Genomic DNA, 10741 nt, shown 5'->3' with positions numbered 1-10741 from the left:
TTAAACTGATTTTATTTTCATTGGATGAAGGTAACACATTTTAAATAGTTACTTAATAGTCAATATAGATGAAAACGAGAGGAGAGGTTGACATACACAAATGGTTAATGTATGGATTTACCAATAGAACTTATAACCTGACCATTCGAGTGTATATATCTATTGTTGAAGTTTGACAAACCTCGCTATTTCTTGTATATTTAATAAAATACCAAACCAAATCTTTCTTTTTTACGAAAAGATTGTAAAAAGCTTAATTTCTCTGGTATTGCAAAATTATTTATTTCATGTTACAAACATTTTCTTCTATTTTACGAAATATAGAAAGGAAGCTTGAAAATTCCAAGGTTTTACTCGAAAGTAGCGAAGTATAATGGAAAATATAGTAGTTGTGTTATTCGCCTGCTTTATCTTGTATACCGGTGGAGAGTTCGCACATTCGGTTTATAATATTGAAGAAGGAACAAAAGTATCATCATTACCTGAAAATATTGTTGAAACAAAAACTTTTTTCGACTGTGCAAACGCTTGTCGTACATCAAATAGCTGCGCAGCCGCAAGTTATCTTGCAACGGAAGAGAAGTGTTATTTAAGTTCAAGTGAATGTGAGTCTACCGAGATTTCAATCGGTTGGACTTATATCAGCGTACATAGGAGAGAATATATTTACATAAACAATTTAAAAAGAACTAGATCTGATGCTCAAGTAAGTACATGTGTATCTGCATTATCTTAATAGAATTATTTATATTTTTATCAACATGAGAAACTGACCTTCCCTTTATCACGAATTAAAAAATTCCAACGATTTTTTTTAAGTACGTCGTGGTAATCAAATACTTTTTAACGGAAATGAATCGTGTGGGAAAAGGGTAACCCTGTTTTAATGTTGTTATTAACCAATCCGCTCATGTAGCAGGAAAATATCTGATGAGAAAAATATCTTGTTGGTGTACTATTTGTAGGCGGATGCAGGAATGGAATTTTGAAGTTTCGAGAACCACTTTAGGAAAGTTTATTATGCTTACTGTGTGAAAAAAAAAAGCAAATGAATAACTGAAAGATGTCTTGGTCCTGCTATACTGAAAAAATAAATGTAACATCTAGTCCGACACTCTGTTTGTCTTGAACTAAACTTTAATTGTAAAATTTTCTTAAAATTTCTTATTGGGAGCCAATCGGTTCTTTACAAAAAAATAATAATACCATATATAGTGTAAATTTTGATTTGCTGTACACGATCTAAATCAATTGTATACAAGAAGTACTCAAAACCAAAAACAATCGATATAGGAAGCCATCACCTAGAGGTACTACCATGTGCAATACAAGGAATGAAGCATGAGTGTTTTAATCATAGTTTATTTTATATATATTTTTCAGGCATTCTGTACATCACTTGGAGGACAACTAGCCAGAATTTTCACAAGCTGTGAGAATGATTATGCAGTGAATTTGACGCCTAGTAATTATAGTTTTTTCTACATCTTTTGAATTTCCACCTTATACCACCCCAATTCCAATTGAAAATCTCCATTTTCCTTTTAGTCTCTATTATATTTATCATTCATATATTACAACATTTTTGAGTTTTCTATTTTCTTTCCATTCTTCAAACCGATGAAAAAAGTCAGTATTAGCCCACTTCCGGCGACTTTTGCAGAAAGGGACTTCAGGTTTGACTGTCTGAGTCCGTCAAATCAGTTTTTCGCACTTTTTTGTGTTTTTGCATACATTTATTTGATACTTTGTACATTGCTTAACCATAGCAAATTACAGATTGAGTTCGAAAGTTGTTTCGGTCCGTCAATGTTTTGCTAAGTTATGGCCTTTTGACAGAAAATTATACTTGAATTTTTGTGTTAACGAATTTTGCATGACGTATGCATTTTGTTCTCTTCAACAAAAATTTCATGTAATACTCTCAAATTGCTTGTTTATCTCTATTCCCCGTCAAACATATAACTGATTGTAAGTGGCTTTACGACTGATTATTATGAAACGTGGTGGCATTGTTTTTTGTCCGATTTGTATTGTCGAAAAAATGTTTTAGAATGCTTATAACCAAATTCTGTAACAACCAGAGTAGAAGAAAGTTTTCAAAATGTTTACGTCGACGACAGACGCAGATTGATCGAACTTTGGTTTAACTAAAATTGAAACATTTTTTTAAGGTGTGCTTAGTATCCATTTAACACTATTGAATTACATGACTTATTCCCTAGGGGGGACTGTTGATGTCAACTTCTCCTGACCTTTTGCCAGGTCTTCCTAGTCCTCTGAATTTCAGATGTAAGATTCCCCTGTTGGGTCTGCCTTTCTTTCTGTGGCCCTTAGGGTTTTAGTTCAAGGCATGACGGGTGACATTGGAAAATCCCGATTTTAATTGATGTTATTAGAGCTTTGTTCCTCCAGATTGGTGTAAAGATAGAAAAGGCTTGTTGGGCTTTCTTATTTCTTGCTTGTATGTCTTCGTCGGTACCTCCTGATGATACTTCCAGGGTATGTAAATTGTCCAACATCTTAAATTCCTGCACTTCTTACTGTAGATTTTGCTATGATTCTTTGCATTTATCCTCATAGATTTTTTCTTTGTTGAATTAATGTTAATGTTTTTGCGGTTGTTTGAATGTTGGTTGCTTGGTCTTGTGAATGATGATGATGATCTGAAAGCTGGCAAATATCGTCTGCAAATTCTAGATCTTCAGGACTTGATTTTAGTGTTCATTTTATGCCCAAAGGTGTGCTGCAAGCTATTCGGCTGACCCAATCTATCATCATCTAAAAAAGAAGAAAAGGGAATAGTAGATGCCTACATGACACAAGTAGATACAGAAAAAGGATATGTATGGCTTCCGTCATGAATAAGTTGATTAGTGAATCTATCATAAAGCCGTCTGATGGTAGATATATTTTTTTCAGGAATACCATAATACATGAGGATGTTCCATAATACTTGATGGTCAATGCTGTCGAACGCATTTTCGAAGTCTATAAATGGACTTCCATTCAAGTGTTTGCTCTATGATTATTTTTATGATGGCAATTTGTTCGGTACATGATCTTTTTTGCCTGAACCATGTCTGTTCATCTCTTTGTACCTTCATTCCCTATGGGATGACAAGACATACTACTTGACTTTGAATGCAAGCAGCTCGGCGGTTGTTTCTAAAAAAGCAGAGGATGCTTACCTAGTCCATGCTCCCAGTTTTAAGTCTGAGTTGATCTTTACTTTTGTTACTTTGTATGTATTATTTAGGTTATTTTATGTTCTGAGTTGTGTATGTATGTGTTCCCTATCTGGTCTTTGTTCCTGGGTTACATTCTTTTATTTCCACTATAATCTTGGTTTGTATTCCAGTCCTCAAAACCGTGTACATCTTCCCATATTTTGTTAAGTAGATGGTGAAATTTGTCGGTGGAGACATTGTCTAATGCCTTCAAAGCCTCTGGAGGTATGTTGTCTATTCCGCTAGTTTTTCCATTTTTTAGATGTTCGGTTGCAGTTGTTACCTCTGTTATAGTTATTCGTCCAGTCTCGATCCTCAGAACTTTTTCTATATTAGGTTGATTTATTGGGTAGGTCTATTTAGGACTTCTTGAAAACATACCTGGCAATGTTTCAGAGGTTCTTCTGTTTTTGTGATCACATTGCCGTTTTTTTTCTTTCACTGTGGTATAAGAATGTTCTGTCACCTAGTTGTCGAGTAATTTTATATAGAATCTTGATATTACCTTTGCTACAAGTGGTTATCCTTATCCTTCTCGATATATAACTCATAATTCTATGGGAGATGGGATTTCCTTCTAGCAGTGCTTTTTTTAATTTCTTGATATTAGAAATTTAACTCCTTTCTCAAGTGGATAATCAGCGTTTGCGTTTCCAAAGTATATTATTGCGTGACCGTAGTTGACACTTGTCATGCCTGATGTATTCCATCTGCGGTAACCTCGTTAAATCCTAAGATTTTAATTCAATACATACATGTCCATTTTATTTATCTTCTTGTGCTTATTTGCCGCTTTGATACATAGTTCCTACAATCCTGGTGCCTATTTTGATGGTGTATTTGGCTGAAAATAGCTCTGTCGGCCTTCGCATCATCTGCTATTTTTTTCCCTACATGTAAGCTAGCCACCGGTAGGGGGAGTAGATCTTCAATTTTGATCCCCGTCAAACTAGACACGTTAACTACTCTTAGGTGTAACACCACAACTGCACCATTATGTCTGACAAGACATCTGCTTAAGTTTGTCGTGTTCTAGGAATTTGAAATTTATATAACTCTAATAATTATATATCTTCGAAATATTTTTTAATATAATACATTGTGTTAAAAAAAAATGTATCCAATGCGGACCAATCGACTTTTATGACGTCATATCATCAATTGAAGATATACAAAATAACCACATTAATCCAAATAGAACCAACTATAATCATTTGTAAATCCAATTGAAGTATATAGACATGTAAATCAAAACTTATGTTATCAAAAGATTAGGGGACAAATATTCCTTTTTCGTCATTACTTTAGGTAAAACAAATATTTTTTTCTCATTTCAGGGAACTCATCGGTATGGATAGATGGCACGGACTCGGCAAAGGAAGGGACTTGGCTTCATTCTGATGGTTCATCTATGGATCTACAAATCAAGTTTGACTACTGGGGTCCAGATCAGCCTAACAATTATAATAATCAAGATTGTCTCGCACTTTATTATTTCCCAAAAGCTGATGTTTTTGGATGGGCCGATGAAGATTGCTCTAATCAGTATAATTTCATGTGTGAAAAATAATTCACATTTGTTAATGGTTACAATTGCATAAATATTTATTTAAAACGCAAACACTGCGCTTCAAATTTACAATAACTGAAACACTCATTAAGTCTATATATTATTATACTTAAGGCAATGGCAAAACAAAACAAAACAAAACAAAACAAAACAGAAACAAACAAACAAAAAAGAAAACAAAAAAACAAACAAGCAAACAAAAAAAAAAAAAAAAAACAACATTTGTTTGTTAAGCTAATCCACAACAAAAACCAAATAATATTTTAATTACAATTGTAATGATTATAAGATCAACCGTGATCAAGCTAACTTAAGTACTACAGCTTCAAGTCAACTGAAATTATGTTAATATATTTAATTAGGAAATCTCCTCTCGTAGTGACCTTATCATTTCTGTATAACAGCTTAAAAATCCATACTTGCCCCAAATGTTCAGGATTGGACCTGTAGGATCGCATCAAACTGCGCAGTACGAAGCATTTCATTATTTTAATGTAATGCATTCTAAATGAGTAATCAAGGGAACCAAGGTTATAGCGGTAATCAAAAAATGTAATCCTGGGACAAAGACCAGGCATGGAATATAACATCACATAACTAAAATCATACGTAAAAAGTAACAAAAGTAAATGACCAACTCCACTAAAACCTGGGAGCATGGACCAGGTGCACCGATAGGGTAAGCGTTCTGTGCTTTTCTAGAAACACCCACCGAGTTCCTCATAAAAATTCAAGTCCAGGGTAGTCGAAAGAGGAAAGGAAAACTATGACACTTTGAACAAATCAGTTGGATACACCGTCAAGATCCACGACTTCATGATGACGACCATAAAACTTCTGTAGTGATGACTTCAATCTTGTAGCAACATAACCCTGTTCCAGAAGCCTATTTGCTAGAATTCTAGCGCCATAGAAAAAGTCTGTGTATTTTCGGCAAGCTCTGTCATAACGTATGAGTTATGATATGAACACTCCATACGCAGGTGCTGAAGGGATGTTGCCACAGATGAAAGGAAAATTGACAATTCTGAACGGAAAATCATCACATTTGTCGTAAAGTTTGGTCAATAGTTTTCTTTTACCTTCGATTTCTAATTGTAGGTTAAGATATGAGGCTGACTTCACAGTGTCTGTAGTATCCTTTATCTCAAGTTCTTTTGGGGTAGATGCGATGTATCAAATCCCCCAAATTAGGATTGTTTAAAGATAATACATCATATATATAGCAAACTGAGATTAAAGGATCTAGCTAAATGGTATACTTTCTTTTGGATCAGATCAGCTATAAAATCAGCCTCATCAGAGTGAAGGAAAAGGTCAGCAAGTAGAGGATCACAATTTGTTCCCATTGGAATGCCGACCGTTTGCTGAAAAACGCGTCCACCACACTGGACAAATATATTGTCGATTAAAATTTCCAGCATTTTGTAAACATCTTCTTCTGTATATTTGGAAGATGATTTGGAATTATTTCTTACAAAGTATGAGGAATCTCTACCAAGAACTATATATTTGTATCTGGGTGTACCATCTTTTTTGGAAAAATAAAACGATGTATAATTTTTTAAGACGGGATTTTAAGTGGGTATGGGAAATAGAAGTACATGTATACAGTGTTGAAAAATCATTTGTTTCATATTCTGATAATAGTCTTGAACTGATTGACTCCCAAAGATCTTTCGAATTTTTCAGGATCCACATTAAATAAATACCACTACGGGAGTAACAAGTGTTGTGGTAGGACTGCAGACCCTCTTTGACAACTGTGAGTATAGAAGTTAAAAGTTTTGAAAGATGTTTGGTGGTACATTTTGCAGATCCAGCTATGCAACGTTGTTTGTATGGATTTACTCTATTAATCATTGAACACTTCAAAAGAAAATAGTCATACAAATAAATATCCTTTGGTGTTATTTGTATTATTGATGGCTTTTTTGTAGTGATTGTATGATTATAGAAATTTACAATGTTATTTAAATATTTGACCTTTGTTTTAATAGACTTAATAATGCATACGTAGATAATAGTTTCTAAGTAACTATAAATAATTTATACGAGACAAAAAGGTTTTAATTGTATAAAACTGGTAATACAAAACCCTCATTAGTTTCAAACTATTTTACGTATCTAGAGCTAGAATACAAGAATTTACCAGCTGTTTTCTACAATAATTTCTTCTAATTCACCAGACTGTTGTTAAAATACTAAAAAAACAGTAAATCAAAGATACATTACACAAATATCTAGCCAAAAATAAACAGAGTTTTGTACAAATGGCAAGTTCCTGACAAGACAAGAATAAAAGTTTTCTTTTTTCATTCCTTTCTGCTTACGATACCCACAAAAAAAGCTTGCTCATCGTAATCACTTCTATCTATTGATGTGCATCATTTATTTTACAACCTGACTGGATGTTTGTGTTGTGTGTCCTAAGTGCGTTTGTTCGTTTAATCCCATATTTAACTATTGAAGGATTTGTAGATATACACAACTTAATAAGATATTTCATAAGACCAAGTTTGCATTTCTGGGAAGTAGATTTGGCCTTCACAATTTTTCATATAGTTAGTGTCTTATTATCAGTCTCTATTGATTAGGAAGATGTATATGCATAGTAACTCTATAATATTCAGAATTGTTGGGGCAGTTCGATTTGTTGAGTATTGTCCTTCATTGATTGTTTTCACAGTCTTGAACGTTTTTTCTGTCGCATTTCTTTGGTCATAGTACTACCAACAAGTTCTTAATTAAAAATAGTGTTGCTCATCCCGTTAAAAAGTAAATCCTACTATCCGCTCAATTGATGAGGGAAAATAATTATCATATGTATTATGTGCATGAAAGAAGAACATGATTGGTCAATACGGCAAGTTCATTTCGGAGCATGTCACATTGTGGTTCAATAACAAAGAAAAACATTTACTTGTAGTCAAATTGTACACATAATTTAATAATGAAGATAATTTAACTTTGAGTTTAAGAGTCTAACCCAGACGTGATAATTGAACAACTCGATGGGTGTTTCTAGAAATGCAGAGGAGTGCTATTCATACCTGTGCACCTTGTCAATGTTTCCAGTTTTTAGTTGTCCAAAATGCTTATTTAATTTTGTTTCTGAGTGTGTTATTATTTGGTATTTCTTATTCTTTGTAGTGTGTGTCTATTTTTTTTTATTCTGGCTGTTATTCCTAGATTATGTTAATGTATTATTTTTCGAATCAGAATTCACATGATTTTCCTTGGCAATTTTTTAATTTAGAACTTAAACAGCTGCATCTTTTAACCTTATAATCATGCAATTGTATAAAGGGGAAAATCTCAAAGTATAAAAAAAAGTTTTCAGATTATTTAGAGTTTGGTTACGGCCAGTTTCACCATACCAAAGGAAAGATAAACTTGCTTGATTCATACTCAAAAAGTTAAAAAAAAAATCCTCATTTTATTCCATAAATATGATCAGATAACAAAAACACCAACATGAAATTTATTAACTGAATTTATATGCACCTTTTTTACAGATCACCTGAACTTCACTTGTATTTTTCTATCTACTTTCCATTCCCATAAGTAACACATGTATTCTCTACAGTAAACAGAATGTCCATTCTATTTGATTTGCAAAATTGATCACTATACAAATTTTATTTATTGTAGAACGATTTGAAAGGCAATGGACGAAAGCAACTTACTCAAACCAGTTGGGATCCAATGATTCAAAAATGAGGGTCTAACATGGGGTCCTTAATTTCTCCTAACAATAAATAATTTGCATTATATTTACTAAAGTTGATAATACTGTGCTAAATTCATGTAACAGATTTGCTTTGCAGTTTGTTAAACTATAATGGTTTATCAGAATTTTGCAGTTTTTAACATAAAAATGTAACATTTTAGAAAGAGTCATCAAGGGAACCAAGGTTATAGCGGTAATCAAAAGAATGTAATCCAGGGACAAAGACCAGACATGGAACATAGACATACACAACAAAGATTATAAAGTAACTAAAATCATACATACAAAGTAACAAAAGTAAATGAGCAACTCGGACTCTACTAAAAACTGGGAGCATGGACCAGGTGCACCGGTAGGGTAAGCGTCCTCTGCTTCTCTAGAAACACCCGCCGAGTTGAGAAAATACTCAATTTCATTAGGAGGCACTGGCTACCCACTTCTGAGTCCGCCTCGGCAAACAATATTGGTACAATATCTTAAACACATTAATAAAAATGAATGTAGAACGAAATTAAATGAAATTGTGTTATCGCTTTCATTCACATTTTTATATGTTACTAACTTGTTATCTATTGAAATAAATTTCTTAAAAACTCGGAAAGAACTATGTAAAAATGAATTAAATAGCAGGAACTGTTATTTTTTTAAATCACACAAAAAATCATATTGATATAAGTAAATAACAAACAAAACATCAGGTCAAATACAATTTTTTTCACAATCTACGCATACATAACAGGAAAATATAATATGCAGTTAACAGCCAATACATTTAATATATTTATAAACTATTGCTTATCGTGTCTTAGTTAAAGTACTATGTCCGGTTACATGAGATATGTGAATTGAGATTATAATAAACTATTGTTTTGTTATTGAATTCGAATGGTGACCTTTTAGATCCTAGAAAATTGTATTTTTTTAGTTTAAATTTTCTTGCTACTTTCATTATAGACAAAAAAAATATCACCAAAAATATAAATTTACATTAAAATTTACATTTAAATTAAAAAAGTAAATTTAATACGATCCTATGTCTGATTCATTCCATCGAAAATTCTGCAATTTACATGAAACAGTCATCCGTCATTTATCGGTAACAATCAGAAAACAATCAGATTGGGCACCGGTCATTGCTTATTGATCAATTAGGATCATTTAATTATTATTCATATACCCATCAAATAGTTTTGCGGATCATTGCAGGAACTGTATCTTCTTAAAATCAGAACAACGATTTTTTCCTTGACTTTAAGCTATATTCATAGATATTGTCAACTAGACACAAAAATTACTACAATAAAATACTGCAATAACCTGTGAAGAACTTTCATATGGAAGTAAAACAAGTATGATTCCAGCGATATCAATTTGCATAACATAGAAATAAACTTTTACTTTTTTCAATAGAAAAATGCGAGATAACAATGCTTATAGAACATTGTATTGTACTCGGAAGCTTGCGAAATACAATTTTGCTGAGAAAATAATATTACCTGCTCTTTAAAATAAAATATATTAAGATAATAATACTCACAGACTGTCATATTACAACTTAAAGCTTGAGAAAAACAATTTCTCCTTTGGAAAATGTTCACTTATATAAATGCAATAACCCAAATTAACACAGATATTGCACAAAAAGGAATATTTAAGCTAAAATATATTTTTAAGGATAGGAAATGTACATGGAACGACACAAAAAACAATTATGTATATAAAAATAGTATACAAGAAAAAATGTTCTAACAAATTGTCAAGTGTCGCAAAAGTATACACTTCATCAGATTTCAAATATGTAGCTAAAACATTGTCTACTATATATTACTACTATGCCTAAAGTATCGTTGATTTGTCTACAAAGCGTATTACATCTAATGTGTATTGTCAGAGGTAGGCGTAGAAAATAAAAGCAGTAAAAAGACCTATACTGCTACGACAATCTCCAAAGAAGAGATAGAGGGAAACCATAAATCTGTGATTTCCTCTTTTGGTCTCTCTACCAAAGACGATGATTGTGATCTATCGTCTATGTACTGATTCCTAAACTCCACAAAAATCCCTACAAAGAACGCTTCGTAGCTGGATCTGTAAAATGTACCACCAAACTTCTTTCAAAATGTTTAAATTCTGTACTCATAGTTGTCAAATAGTGTCTCCAGTCCTACCAAGACACTTGTTACTCCCATGGTAATAATAGATCTTCAT

The 10741-nt window shown here is 32.5% G+C and overlaps 1 protein-coding gene across 1 annotated transcript; it reads left to right on the top strand.

The window, feature by feature from the left end:
* The first annotated feature begins 219 nt into the window (after positions 1-219).
* Positions 220-6715, top strand: LOC148619840 (lectin-like). Its single transcript, XM_088576960.1, has 3 exons — positions 220-706; positions 1384-1465; positions 4568-6715. The coding sequence occupies exons 1-3, from the start codon at positions 374-376 to the stop codon at positions 4798-4800; spliced, it is 648 nt and encodes a 215-aa protein (XP_088433086.1). The 5' UTR covers positions 220-373; the 3' UTR covers positions 4801-6715.
* Positions 6716-10741: the final 4026 nt, after the last annotated feature.

The sequence above is a fragment of the Perna viridis genome, chromosome 4 (genome assembly GCF_037379345.1).
Source record: "Perna viridis isolate PV_CMFRI_1.1 ecotype Kerala chromosome 4, ASM3737934v1, whole genome shotgun sequence".
In the NCBI taxonomy this organism is placed as follows: Eukaryota; Metazoa; Mollusca; class Bivalvia; order Mytilida; family Mytilidae; genus Perna; species Perna viridis.
This window is presented reverse-complemented; position numbering and strand designations above follow the sequence as displayed.

What these genes read in the sequence shown, in the direction of transcription:
- LOC148619840 (XM_088576960.1), top strand. Translation starts at nt 374, where the DNA reads ATGGAAAATATAGTAGTTGTGTTATTCGCCTGCTTTATCTTGTATACC. An exon ending in GAACTAGATCTGATGCTCAA is followed by an intron (nt 707 to 1,383) that starts GTAAGTACATGT and finishes TATATTTTTCAG; the next exon opens with GCATTCTGTACATCACTTGG. An exon ending in TGCAGTGAATTTGACGCCTA is followed by an intron (nt 1,466 to 4,567) that starts GTAATTATAGTT and finishes TTCTCATTTCAG; the next exon opens with GGAACTCATCGGTATGGATA.